Source organism: Brachyhypopomus gauderio, chromosome 15 (assembly GCF_052324685.1).
Source record: "Brachyhypopomus gauderio isolate BG-103 chromosome 15, BGAUD_0.2, whole genome shotgun sequence".
NCBI lineage: Eukaryota > Metazoa > Chordata > Actinopteri > Gymnotiformes > Hypopomidae > Brachyhypopomus > Brachyhypopomus gauderio.
Genome location: NC_135225.1, coordinates 11388243 through 11403545, shown reverse-complemented (window position 1 = coordinate 11403545; position 15303 = coordinate 11388243). Strand labels below are relative to the sequence as shown.

Sequence of the window (15303 nt, the reverse complement as noted above, 5' to 3'; positions counted from 1 at the left end):
ACACACCGCACATTCAGGAGAAGATGAACACAGCCCGACTTCTGTTCTGAAAGCTGTTTACAAATGTCGGACACCTAAAAATGCACAACACAAATACGGACAACTGCGGCATGCACACCTGAAATCACTATTCATGGGATCAGCAGCGCGTTTAAAGCAATTGGTCTAGAAAAATAGATCACTAAAGCAGATGAGTGGATTCATGCCTTGCCCTGTGGGAACGCAGCTAACATTTTAACCACTGCAGGAAATCGCATTTGAGCACAACTCACGAGTCACATCAGGATTCCAGCAATTACTGCCTATAGCCAGCAGTGATGTCAATGATGGCACCAGCCATGGTGCATCTGAAATTGAACACTATTAAAATCTGCTCTGTTTAAACACCGTTGCAAGACCCTGTACAGAATAACTGAAGGAGGATACTTGACATACTGAGCGATACACCAGATTATCCAGACAACCCCCACCCCTCCCAAAAAAAATATTAACCTGCAAAACATGTAGCACTGAAACTAACACCAACCTCGTTCATTCAGGCATTTATTTCTCATAATAAATATTACAAAAGAAAAAAAAGAACGCATTCTCAGAGTGGGGACGAGCGCATTATGCATTAAGATCAATGGTAGTCTGTGCTATTGCAGTGCTGTGGAATAACTCCCAGAATCAGCCAGGTCCAGTGTCCCATTGGTAAGACAAGTGGCAATCCTGCTGTAAAATAAAGAATGAGGTGCTCACTGCTGTGTTAATTAAAGGGGAAGAAAATGGTTTCCCCTCATTCAAATTAAAAGAAACTGGTGGTAGATCCTCCATAACGTTAAGAGTTATATGTGCCGAAGGTCCTACAAGCTTTTAAAGGGGAAGAGCATATTTTCACTGATTGACTTCTGCTGGTGCTACCTGTCCATGCGGTCCTCCTGAAGGTGCTGACAGATAGGACGCCCCACCATAGTCTCTCCAACAGGTAGGACGCCCCACCATAGTCTCTCCAACAGGTAGGACGCCCCACCATAGTCTCTCCAACAGGTAGGACGCCCCACCATAGTCTCTCCAACAGGTAGGACGCCCCACCATAGTCTCTCCAACAGGTAGGACGCCCCATCATAGTCTCTCCAACAGGTAGGACACCTCACCATAGTCTCTCCAACAGGTAGGACGCCCCACCATAGTCTCTCCAACAGGTAGGACGCCCCATCATAGTCTCTCCAACATGTAGGACGCCCCACCATAGTCTCTCCAACAGGTAGGACGCCCCACCATAGTCTCTCCAACATGTAGGACGCCCCACCATAGTCTCTCCAACAGGTAGGACACCCCACCATAGTCTCTCCAACAGGTAGGACGCCCCACCATAGTCTCTCCAACAGGTAGGACGCCCCACCATAGTCTCTCCAACAGGTAGGACGCCCCACCATAGTCTCTCCAACAGGTAGGACGCCCCACCATAGTCTCTCCAACAGGTAGGACACCTCACCATAGTCTCTCCAACAGGTAGGACGCCCCACCATAGTCTCTCCAACAGGTAGGACGCCCCACCATAGTCTCTCCAACAGGTAGGACGCCCCACCATAGTCTCTCCAACAGGTAGGACACCTCACCATAGTCTCTCCAACAGGTAGGACGCCCCACCATAGTCTCTCCAACAGGTAGGACGCCCCACCATAGTCTCTCCAACAGGTAGGACGCCCCACCATAGTCTCTCCAACAGGTAGGACGCCCCACCATAGTCTCTCCAACAGGTAGGACATGCTGGAGCCTTCAGCATCCATTATTTAGTATCTCTGCCTTGTTTGCCATCTTGCCAAACTAACCTTAGTTGAGCATCTCACTATAAAATGTTAAAGCCACCAAAACAGGAGCGTGTGAAAGTGATAATGTTCTGGTTTCGTTCACTGTATCAAACATGGCTACAACAAAGACCCCCGCAAAACACACACAACCACTACAAAACCACCGGAAACCACCTCCGCTTCGTTATCTCTGGTTTAGACGCGTCTCCTGTGCGGTGTCACTTAGCGGCGGGATGTCACGGCGCCGCCTGTGGACCTGGCTGGGTAAACAGAGAGCAGGTAGAGCCCGAGTGATGGAGGAGTGCAGATTTACTCCTCACGGTGAGCGGGAGAAGCCACCAGTCCCCAGGGTGGGGGGGGTGTTCAGTGCTCTAATTAAACAGGCAGCTGGTGAGGGGGGTGGGGAGGAAGGAGCACAGGAGGCATCAGACACAGCGCCGCCTCCACGGTCACAGCCACAGCTCCTTGTACCCCACTTACCTCCCTGACACGGGGGAGAAGGGGCTAAGTTTTTGCCATAAATTACACCCACCGCTGTCTCACAGCGACAAGCAAGAGTCGCAGCTCCACAAGTTCTGCCGTACGAAGCCACAGCAAACAATCAAGCACAACTTCATCATCAGATTTTAAAACAAACAAAAAAAACAACATATCTCTAGAGGCTTAGGTTAGAGTTTCCAATACACATTAATCACATTACATGGCAAGCTTTCGTTTGCATTATTCAGAGAAGCTTGCTGGCTTCGTGCTGGATGCCTGGCAGACAACCATAAACAGACTGCATTTTATCGGACAAGAGTTGGAAAGAGTTGGAAAGTTGATGCCCTCTATGGTCTACAGGCCTGATTTACCCAGCTATGTTTTAAGGCCTGTTCCCTGCATGGGTGGAGAAGGCGACAGTAATGCATTCTTAAAGGTTACTGCTGGAACACTAAATTGCACTGTAATTGCTTTTGCCTTTCCATCCAATATTTTTCATGCAAATGTTCTTTGAGTTACAAAATTCCACCCCACCCCCGCAACCATGAATTGTGCATGATGACAATGGATATAGACAGAAATCCTCAAAGCCAATAGAATCATTAAAAAATGATCAAGATAAATTTCTCCTTTTCAATTCAGCATGCCAATCAGAACATTAATCCACCCATCATCCTTCCCCATATGTTTCCAAATGGGCTCTGAATCATCGAGGTCTGGACTCCACAAGAGCTCTGAAGGTGTCCGGTGGTATGAGGTACTTCAGCAGACCCTGGGGCCCCCCATGGATCACACCTGTTTTTGGTGCACATCTCTGGAGTTTGGAGGCCAAATCAACATCTTCAACTCTGTCATGTTCCTTTGAAACGTTCCATTTTCGTCTTCCGCAGGCAAGCGCTGCATGATGTAAAAGAAAATGTGATTCATCAGACCAGGCCATCTTCTTCCAGTGTTCCATGGTGCAGTTCTGATGGGTCAGCACAGCCACTCGGAGCAGTACGTGGCTACACAGCCCGATATCCAGCAGGGTGCGATGAACTGTGCTCCAATATCTATACGACGGTAGCTCTTCGGTGGAATCTGCCTGTGGCCTCTCATCAACAGGGCATGGGCACCTGTAACCCTGTCACCGGTTGGTTGCTAGTCACTTAGATACATATGCTTGTCCAAGTTTCCTGCTTCCAACACATCGACTTCAAGAACAACTCATGTTACCCAATATAACCCACCGATTGACAGGCACTGGTTTAACTAGATAATTAAATGTTATTAACTTCACCTGTGAGTGATTTTAGTGTTGTGGCTGATCTGTGTATATAAAATCCAATTTTTTTTTTAACACACACAATATAAATATATAACTCTCTCTCTCTCTCTCTCTCTCTCTCACACACACACACACACACACACACAATATGTGGGTTAAAAGAGCACTAGTACTCAAAAGAGCCAGTATTCAGAGAATAAGGACAGGGGCCTCTAAGATACAATAAACCTCATTGAAAATCTCATCAACTTTTCCTCTACATTTCCCTTCACATTCATTTATTTAATTTTGTTTCCACATAATCTATTTTTTATTGAATGAGAATGGGCTTCTGATTAAAATTCTCAGAAAATTAAAGATAAACATTTCATGCAAACTTACACAGTAGGTTTTAAATTAGGATAAAAGAAAAAAGAATTTTGGCAACATCTGAATGTCAACTATTTAATAACAGCCTTGGAGTGCCAAAAAGGTCTAAAGGTTGGTTTCTCAATCACAGACTATGCCTGAATGCTTCCAGTATGGTATATAAACTGTTTAGATATTATATCCCACAGCCCCAGCTGTCTATTTCTTGTAATTTTCATAAAAGTAAAAGTGTTGAATGAATCAATGCCTTTCTTTGAGTAGTTATAGCATGTACAGCGTTTTGAAAATACCCTCATGATAGCATCATAAACACTGAATGCATTTTCTGTTTCAATCTTTCCTTGTTTAACTGTGTGTTAAACAAATGACCTTCTCCCATTATTTCTTATATTTCACCTTTGACAACTGTGTTACAGGATGTGACATGAAGAAAACGGTACCGTGGCACTGAACATTTTAACCTAGAGGACTGATTCAGTGGTCAGCATATTCTTCTTGTGAAGCATCGGACAGTCACCCTTGCATTTTATCATACAACCAGGTAAACACAAAGCCTTTGAGAAATAATTCCAGAGCGGTTAGGTCTAGTGTCTTAAATGAACAACCTTCACCGGAATAAAGCCCAGTTTCATTTGCCATGTTTCCTCCTCATTCAATGTTAATAACTATATAACTGAGATACATCATTCAGGACAGAGTTCTTAATGACATCTTCCCATGGTTGTGTTACTGAAGTTCAGAAACAGAAAGTGGTTGTGCAGAGCAGCTCTCGTAAGTTATTGATCTTTCATTCTGCTATATTTTAGCCCTCACTAGTGGTCACTCCACAGAGCTTCAAAAGACCTGCCATTTTATGCTAAAAGGGATAAGACACCAGATACTCGGTGCCTTCTGCCTTCATCCACTGAAAGGCACGAATGAGAAACGCTAACCACACACACCACGGCACAAGATGATTCATCTCTGGGCAGCGGAGAGTGGCTCTCTGCAGCAAGTGTGAGCAGGTCTAATGAGTTTCACCCCGATGCACCTCACATTGTCTGCACTCAGTCCAAACGAGTGTTAACACTAGCCTTTTAGCAAGAGAGGAGTCCAGAGAGTCTCAGATCCCTGGCCTTTAGCACATATCGGGAGCCAACGAGGTACAGGTCATTGATATGGAACCCGGGAGTTCTGGGACCTCAGCTCAGTGCAGTATTTATGAGATGTCATAACCCTGTAGCTGAATAGGAGTCACTGAGCAGGTCATTATTCTTTCACACCAAATCAACTTCACGGTGAACCAGTAATGAAACACACATGGTAGGTTTATATTATAGCTCAATAGAAGCCAAACGTGCAAAAAAGGGAGATGTTTTCTTTGCGGAAATGACAAACCAGACAAACAACTTTGGTCTTCGGGGTGAATAAATCCTGCAGTCAACAAAGAGAAAAGAAAGCCTTAAGTGAACTGTTAGATTTCAATGGCATCTACACCAAGTCTTGAACATGTTAAGGAAGAACTCCAGGTAAAACGGGCAGAAGAAGAACCTCCTCACCCACCCCAAAAAAACAATTCGTGGAGACGAAGCGCGCAGCACCCAGTAAGGAGGGCACGCCCTCAAGCTCCACCCAGACCCCCACCACTTCTGCTACGGATGGGACCGGTGCCGTTGGGGCTGCTCCTCACCGGCGATGGAGGAATGCTAACGGGGCTCTTTGCGCGCTCGGCCGTCCCCGACACCCCGCATCCATCACTCACGGAGTCGCGGCCCACGCCCTGCCGCACATCGCTCCAACCGCTGGCACGGAACACGGGGGCCGTCTGGTGAGCAGGAGCTGGGCGAGCTACACCTGAGAGGGCACACTGAGGAGAGGCAGCCAGCCTGGAAATGGGGCACTTTTGAGAGTGGCGGTGCATGACCACCGGTGAATGTGTGTGTCTGGGGCTTTTCTCTCCACCCCCCCCCCCCCCCCAACCTCCCCCTCCACCTCTTTCTTTCTCCACCTCCTCCTGACTTGTGGAATGGGTGGGGGCTGAGAGAGGAAGTGGGGTAAACAGATATCCTCCGACTGCTCTCCAGTCTGTGAAAGTGGCTTAGCAGCAGTAAGAGGCAGAACAGCTCTTTGAACTCCAGCTCGGCTCTTGCCAACTGCAGAGCACGGCGAACATTTGGCGATTAAAGAGCCCAGAAAAGGCGAGATCATACAACTCCAGGACGCCCATATAAAAACAGGAAGATTTCACAAACGTATCGCTTTTAAAGTACCACTATTATAAACCAAGAGAAACAGACGAGTTCTCAACATATCAAAATATGATTTTGAATCGATCCATCAAATGGCTTCCATTTTTGTATTTTCAGCATCTTCAACCAGTTCAGACCTGCTAGAATTTAATGCAGACTGATTTTGCAACAGGGCATATAAGACATTAAAATCAGGAGGACCACAAAGCATCAGATCAGTGTAACCAAGGATTACATTTGATTTTTCCAGGCTGTTAGATCAGATGCTCTTACAGTGCAGGAGCTAACCATGAGAGATGATCCTGATGGACCCCTTTAGCCTCGCTCTGATATTCATATGTACACTCGGCACAACCATTTTTCAGACATGGCCTCTTCTTTAAGCATTACTGGGGTCTACATTGTGGTGGGGCAGAAAATCATTGACATGGGGTACTTAGCAAGCTTAAATCCTGACACGGCTCAAGGACGCCATTTCAAGAGAATCCGTGATTAGATTTCCACTTCACGGAAGCATGGACTTCATGTGGGAAGGCATAATTCCCCTCTCTCTCTCTCTGTACGGTCACTAATTTTAGCTTTGAACTAAATTCTATACTTAAGACATTTCATGATTTGCTAGCACATTAGCATTAATTTGTTTCTTTATGAACATTAGAACATCTCTTTATTTTTGAATGATCTGAATCGCTTTATTAAGCTACCAGGTACTCTATTCTATTCTATTGCCCATCCATCCATTAACATCAGCTTATCCGGGTCCGGGTCACGGGGGCAGTAGCCCAAACAAGACTTCATTGTCTGTGTTTTAATAGTTTTTCAATTTTATTTTATATAACATTTTAAAAATATTTTATTTTATTATATTTAATAACATATAATCTCATCATAAATGTTCAAGGCAAACAAACAGTTTTGATTTGGTGTTACAAAAGCAGTGGTCGTAGTTCTACAAAAACAACCCTAATTTCCACTATGTTACAAATGGAACACAAAGATTATTTTATTTATATTTTAAAAATTGCTACCATTCAGCTAAACATGGCGATGTGGTAGTCTTCCTGTTTGTGTCACTCCAAATTAGGAGGGAGAGGTTAAATCAGCCTTTGTTATTGTTGTTCTTTATTTTTGAATGAGGCATGGAAAAACATTTCCAAACTCGCCGTCCTCTTGATCCTCATTCATTGCTTTTGTCACACCAAGTGACATCTTATTTGCGCCAAAATGGAAATGCACTATTCTGTTGAAAATGAGCTTAATTTGTCTCCTTTTTGCCTTTACAATGTTGTCACACAAAATTGCATGCCATTTCATAGATGGGACCAGAAAGTGCAGCATGTGCAGAAATAGACAGATCTATTGTGCGCTTTATTGGTTTTAGATTACTTCAGGTGCAGACACTCACCTCCATTCACAGTGGAAAGCAACAACCCATCACAGCTTTACTAGCTCCGTATTGTTCTGCACACATGCAGCAGCGAGTGAGCTCTAAACCATGAATCTAGCTGAATATTACACTCGTTTATAAGATAAAACAGCTCAGGAGGAATAAAAGGCAAAAGGGAAAAAGAAGAAAAAAAACTGCGACTTGTTCCCGTTTTGTTTGATTTCTGCTATTAAAACCAGATCAAGATTCCTTAATCCACAAATTATACAAAATCAATAAAACTTTCAATTTCTCAGTTTCAAAACAGATTTGGCTTCTTATTTTATTTTTTTTAACATCAGTCTTAGCAGGTTTAGTACTTAAAGACCGTTTACTCCTCAGGCTTAAACGCTTAGCAGTGCTGTTATAGGTCAATCTGCCACTACTTCAACAATCTCTCAAACGTATCAAAGCTTTGTCAATGTATTTGTCCAATTCACAACTCAAAGGTACATTACGAATCTCTCACACATTGAAAGGGATGATGAATTTCAAGAGGGGAAAAAAATCCCTCATCAGCAGTTTTCTATTTTCCTCCAAAACTACAGAAAAAGGAAAACAGTGATTACATACTATGATTTATCATCACAGGGATAGTCGGCAAATAAGTGAATAAATAAATAACTACAATATAAAAAATAAAACAGCCACACGAGTCAGGAGGGAACAGGAAAAATAGGAACAGACAGGAAAAACCAACAGTTCAGTCAGCGGGCAGCTGGAGGCGGCAGTGAGGAGCAGTAGCCCAACAACGCTTCACTTCTGCACACACTGTGCACACACGCCTCTCGTGAGACACCGGGCCTCTGATTCTATTCTAATGTGTGCCCAACAGGACAGCCATTCTCAGGTAGGGATGTGAATTTCATTAGCGCCTCCCTGATTGAGAATCAATTGCGAATAAACATTGGTTGGCAGGGTGAGGGGAGGAGAGAGATGGAGGGCTGTGCTCAGGAGCGCAATTTTCTTGTTAAATGTACCATGGACACACACCCCACATTCCTCTGAATTTCATAATTAAAGACACACAAAAAAAGGTGGCAAATTATTCTGCGGCGTCGCCCCCGAGTATGAGAGCGCACGGCTGAGTGAGCCGCACTACTTGAGAATTACTGAAGGACAAAGGGAGGAGAGCCCGTCCGCACCACGGCAGAACGCCGCATACGTGAACTCATCGGAGCGGCGGGTCCGAGGGCGGGTAGGGGCCGCGCGCTCGGCGCCGGGCTGAAGTTACCTTCTCTGCGTCCACTTTGCCCTTGACGAACTCGGCCCTCCAGAACTGAAGCGCCTGTTCCAGCGTGAGGCCGACGCCCTTGAGGAAGAGGCCGTACTGCATACGCCCGCCGTGCCGCAGGTGGTGATGCTCCCGCAGGGCCCTGTGGAGCTGCCGCATGCACAGGGGGAAGGACGTGGCCGACAGCTGACGGAGGGAGGGAGGGAGAGAGAGAGGGAGCATCCTTAGAGCACGCGCGAGGAAGGACGGACCCCGGCACAGCGCACGCGGCTGCTGGGCACTGCTCACTAGCTCTGATTTCAAAAGGAGCAGCCAAACAGCAAGAAACATAACAAACCTCTACACGTGTGTAGAAGAGTAAAGAAATTATATACTTGTGTGTGTGTGCGCGTGTCTGCTTGAGATAAAATTACATAGCAGAGCTTAGCAGGCAGAGGCGTATCTATGCTAAATGTTGGAACTTTGCTTATAAAGATGCTACTTTCAAGAGATCTTGAAACTGGAGTAAAAACCGAAGGATAATAATATAATGGCTGACACACTTAACTGAAGCAGCACTGGCCCCACAAATTAGAGAATTATTACACACCATACCCCTCACCTCTGGATATTCTGTTACTTTGCAGGAAAGACATTAATTATACACATAATAATAATAACATATATAAATCACGCACACACATACATAATACATTTATATATATATATATATATATATATATATATATATATATATATATATATATATATATATATATATATATATATATATATATATAACACATTAATCTCTTGCTGAGATTACATTATATGGTGTACTCACTGGATCAATCTGTTCCAAGGAAACTTTCCCAATGTTCTTCTGGAAGCTGTAGTCCTGGCCCACATAGGCATGGCTGCAACACAGAGCAAACAAAGCAACCACTGGCAATCAGAGCAAATCACTGGGCACCAGTTTCAGAATTTCAGTTCCAGGATTAACGCATACACCCTAAATTCAGTGCCAGTAATAAAAACAGTACTTTTATAGCAGAACAGTAACTAATTTTTAACAGACTTAATACATGGTATCGTTTGTGTTCAGATGGATGGGCAGATGGACAGACAGACATGTCCCTCCAGAACTGCCAGCCAGCTAGCTAGGTAGCTGTAACAGGCATGCCAAAAACACAGTTGTCTCAGCAGAGATTCATTTAACATTTTGTGTTTCAACAGGCAATGCAGATTAGTCAATTACTACTCTATGTTATTTGGCACCGTAGTCATCTGATTATGAATAACACTGGCAGACTTTGGATCTCGTCAGGTGTGACCAAGCCTGGGTTACTGGCTCAAGTTTTCTTAATGTTTGCAAATTATAAAAAGTATGGTGTACATTTTGTGTGCGTATGGTGTAACAAATGTTCTAACACGTTTCAGTGGTCAGTAGTTCAGATGTGATTCAGTCTTTGGCTTAGAAGAAACTGAATTTCAAGAATAAAGGTTTAAGGCATATAAGCCTATAACTGTTGACCCATGAATGCGATGACCAGACCTGAGATCATTTAGGTCATAGTAAACCAACAGGGTTCTCTAACATAATACATTTTTTCTAAAAATTACATTGCTTTTAAATATTTGATCCAAATGTCACAGACATCTTGGAAGAAAATGCTTTTTGAACACTCACATAAACCCATGTTTAGACTCACTACATTTCAACAAGTCTTGCAATTTAAATAAACATTCCCTATTGTGATAAACAGTGTAGTTTAGAACACTATCTCCCTCTAAGATATTTCAGTGATGGTCAATCAATCCAAAAATGAAAATGTGGGATTTGGGGGCCCATTTGCTCTTAAACTGAACTGAAAATAATAAAAACAGAAAATAAATACATGTATTACATAAAGAAGTCCTCCCAAGCCCACACAAACCCAACTCAACAGTTGAATAAGAGACTATATCCTTAACCTTTGTCTTAGACAACTGTTAACAGCTTTCTGTAAACATTTCTGCTATCCAGGAGTGTGAAGCAAACTCCATCACTGTCTCACTAAAATCCCAATGTTCTGTAATGCTACGATCCAGACCTATTTTGCCTTCATGTGGAACAGGATTTTCCTCCTGAGTGACACAGCTCTTAAGCAATTGACCCCCTCAGACGATAACGTGAACGAGTGTGTCCTCGCCAGCCGCTGTTCTCAGAACAGCTGGGGTTGTCTCCATACTGCTCAGGGTTACAGAAGCGTCTTATCTAGCCCAGCCAGTGATGACACACGGCAAAACGACATTACAGAGGGAAATCACCGCCATGACCAATGTTTCTGTGCTACCTCAGACCTATCCAATTAAAGTGAGAGCTTTCAGGTCCCGTCTGAAGGCACGCGAAACAGCTGCTGGCTGCATCGCCGCTCAGGCACCCTGCCACGGTCTCTCTCATCAACGGAAAAGTCAGGTTTATATGAGGAGGTCCCAGGATAGATCACTGACACAGCACTCAGTGATTTTTTTTAACAGCATAAGAATGAACAAAAAAAAAACTAGCAAAAGCTCAAAGAAAACGATACGGAGACAAGACTGCAGCATGCGTGATGCACACCGAACAGTTTCCACACCAGCAGTCTCCAGGGCAGGAACCCTCAGAGAACACTCCCAATATAAACATAACACATACAGAAGGGCATCTGCATTCCCACTGGTTTAGAAACGGTACAAACTTGTTTTCCGCGAGCAAAGACTCGCATCTGTGGTGTCCACCATTCCACACCGATCAACGTTCTCCCCTTAGCATTCCGTACTTAAGGTTCTCCCCTTAGCTTTCCGTGCTTAAGGTTCTCCTCTTAGCTTTCCGTGCTTAAGGTTCTCCCCTTAGCATTCTGTGCTTAAGGTTCTCCCCTATGCGTTCCATACTCAAGGTTCTCCCCTTAGCGTTACGTACTCAAGGTTCTCCCCTATGCGTTCCATACTCAAGGTTCTCCCCTATGCGTTCCGTACTCAAGGTTCTCCCCTATGCGTTCCGTACTCAAGGTTCTCCCCTATGCGTTCCGTACTCAAGGTTCTCCCCTATGCGTTCTGTACTCAAGGTTCTCCCCTTAGCGTTCCGTACTTAAGGTTCTCCCCTTAGCGTTCCGTACTTAAGGTTCTCCCCTTAGCGTTCCGTACTTAAGGTTCTCCCCTTAACATTCCGTACTCAAGGTTCTTCCCTTAACATTCCGTACTCAAGGTTCTTCCCTTAACATTCCGTACTCAAGGTTCTCCCCTTAGCGTTCTGTACTTAAAGTTCTCCCCATAGCATTACGTAGTTAAGTTTCTCCCCTTAGCGTTCCGTGCTCAAGGTTCTCCCCTTAGCGTTCCGTACTTAAGGTTCTCCCCTTAGCGTTCCGTGCTTAAGGTTCTCCCCTTAGCATTCCGTGCTTAAGGTTCTCCCCTTAGCATTCCGTGCTTAAGGTTCTCCCCTTAGCGTTCCATGCTTAAGGTTCTCCCCTTAGCGTTCCGTGCTTAAGGTTCTCCCCTTAGCATTCCGTACTCAAGGTTCTCCCCTTAGCGTTGCGTACTCAAGGTTCTCCCCTTAGCGTTGCGTACTCAAGGTTCTCCCCTTAGCGTTCCGTACTCAAGGTTCTCCCCTTAGCGTTGCGTACTCAAGGTTCTCCCCTTAGCGTTACGTACTTAAGGTTCTCCCCTTAGCGTTACGTACTTAAGGTTCTCCCCTATGCGTTCCGTACTCAAGGTTCTCCCCTATGCGTTCAGTACTCAAGGTTCTCCCCTTAGCGTTCCGTACTCAAGGTTCTCCCCTTAACATTCCGTACTCAAGGTTCTCCCCTTAACATTCCGTACTCAAGGTTCTCCCCTTAACATTCCGTACTCAAGGTTCTCCCCTTAACATTCCGTAGTTAAGTTTCTCCCCTTAGCGTTCCGTACTTAAGGTTCTCCCCTTAGCATTCCGTGCTCAAGGTTCTCCCCTTAGCGTTCCGTGCTTAAGGTTCTCCCCTTAGCGTTCCATACTCAAGGTTCTCCCCTTAACATTCCGTACTCAAGGTTCTCCCCTTAACATTCCGTACTCAAGGTTCTCCCCTTAACATTCCGTACTCAAGGTTCTCCCCTTAGCATTCCGTACTTAAGGTTCTCCCCATAGCATTACGTAGTTAAGTTTCTCCCCTTAGCGTTCCGTACTTAAGGTTCTCCCCTTGGCATTATGTACTTAAGTTTCTCCCCTTAGCGTTCTGTACTTAAGGTTCTCCCCATAGCATTCTGTACTTAAGGTTCTTCTCCTCTCCTAACGTTCTGCTCCAAGCACACAGAACTGCTCAATGGGACAACGTGGCCCAGTGCACAAGAGATGCAACAACTAGGTTCAGCTGCTTTTCTAAAGGCCAAGAGTTATAATACTCCGTCAATATAATACAACACTCAGCCATCTGGGAGCAGGCTACAACCCACACTGAGAAAACCAGGAGGAAATTGAAAATGACAATAACCCAAGAGAAGCTGCCAAATGATTATGACGATAGTCACCATCCTCCCCCCCAATCCCCGAATTGTTCTTTGTCACATAATTCATCTCAAAATGAAAACACCTTGCGTAACCTTTTTTCTGGGTTGCTGATGAACCGTGACACCAGTGACCACACTGGGCTGGTAACCAGTGGAGGCCCCAGGAGCAGGCAGAGGAGGCTGGGAAGAAGCAGATTACCTGAGGTGGTTCAGCAGAGGCTGCAGGCGCTCGTCAGACTGCACGGCTGGCAGAGATCGCGCCGTCAGCTGCCAAGACAAAGAATCATGGGAGAGTGTCAAAGGTTAAGTACGTTTTTTTTTTTTTAAACAACATTCTGATACCAAATAAACATGGAGCTGTGCACACATCAATAATATGACACACAAAATAATAAGAAACAAACAAGAATGTCAGGGAGGAATGTTAAATCTTTTCTTTAATCTGTCATACCAAGCTGTGATTATATGTAAATAAATGCCGCTGGTTGTTTAGTTTTCGTTTTTTTGTTTATATTCCACAAACTCACAAAATATTTTATGTATAGTATAATATCAGGCAATGTCACAAATGTCAAAAAAGAGTGTTATGGTAGATGTGCTACACTGGCACCCAAACCATGCGAGTCACCCCAACTACCAAACACCAAAACCACATGAATCACCCCAGCTACCAAAGACCCAAACCACCTGAGTCACCCCAGCTACCAAAGACCCAAACCACCTGAGTCACCCCAGCTACCAAAGACCCAAACCACCTGAGTCACCCCAGCTACCAAACACCCAAACCACCCGAGCTACTTCAGCTACCCAAGACATCTCATCTACCCAAAGCACCCCAGTTACCCGAGACATCCCAGCAACCAAATACCGAAAGCAGCTGAGACACCCCAGACACTCAAGCTACCCGAGCCACCCTAGCTACCCGAGCCACACGAGCTACCCCAGCATCTGTGATGAACGGCGGGTGCTGATGTCCGTATTACACACAAAACAAATTCTAATGCATGAATATAGAGTCTGTCTTGTTTATGAGATCCAATTTTCCTCAGGTGTGGGGGTGGCACTATGATAGCATAACAGGGAGGAAGAGTAGTCACATCTCTGTTAACTGAAGCAAAACGAGGCCTGTAATGAAGAAAAGTGGTGGGTTGGACATGATCAAACTACTGAGGCGGTAACTGATTGCAACACATGCAGCAATGTTTCTAGTGCGAGACTATTTCATTCAAGTTCAGGAGTGGCCCAAGCACATTGAAAACGCCCACTGCAACAAAACATGCATTAAACATGAGCTACCAGCACAATTCTGACAGAATTGTTTGACAGAAAAACAAAGTAAGTATAAACCGGAACCTTGGGCCAATAAAGTAGACTATTGAATATTGTGATAATTTACATGTGTAATGATATTGTCACGGTGAGGCGGCCCCCTACCGGCCGCCTCCGTCCACAGCGGCTGTTGTTGTTGTTTTGTGACGTCATGTGCGTCCCTCAGGTGGGCGGAGCCTGTGATCAGTCTCACCTGAGGGTCGCTTGTTTGCCTATATATGTCTTGTCTTTGTACCAGTTGACCGCTGGGTCATTATATCCTTAATTTGGATCTTTTGCACGGGTTTTGGTTTGCACACTTTCTATTAAACCATCCTTTTTCCCTGAGACTTGGCGTGATCGCTTCCTTTTAGTTGCTCACCCCTGCCCGTCACAGATATATCAAGCAAAAATACTGATCAGTTGCTGTTTACACACTGTTACAACATCGCATTTGACTGTTTTTGCCTTTATTTAAGTAATCTAATATTTAGTTAGTGACAACACCCTGTTAAATTTTTGGCCATACAATAACATTTTTGGCCAACTAAAACTCTGAAACTTTAAAAATGAAAAAAATAAAATCACTTGAAAAGAACATATTTTTTAATGTCTGGTAAATGAAACAAAGACAACTGGTACCTCGTCTGCCCTCAAGTAGAAAGTGTTCAAAAAAAAGCTGTGCTTTAGTTTGGCAACATTTTGGATTCAAGCCAACCAAACAA

The 15303-nt window shown here is 44.5% G+C and overlaps 1 protein-coding gene across 1 annotated transcript in view; it reads right to left on the bottom strand.

Moving 5' to 3' along the window:
* prim2 (DNA primase subunit 2) overlaps nt 1-15303 on the bottom strand; it is a 44780-nt gene that overhangs the window by 10774 nt on the left and 18703 nt on the right. Inside the window, exons 8-10 of the mRNA XM_076975387.1 lie at nt 13470-13537; nt 9621-9693; nt 8798-8983 (exon numbers count right to left, since the gene is read on the bottom strand). Coding sequence (XP_076831502.1) covers nt 8798-8983; nt 9621-9693; nt 13470-13537 — 327 coding nt within the window. The remainder of the gene's footprint in view (nt 1-8797; nt 8984-9620; nt 9694-13469; nt 13538-15303) is intronic.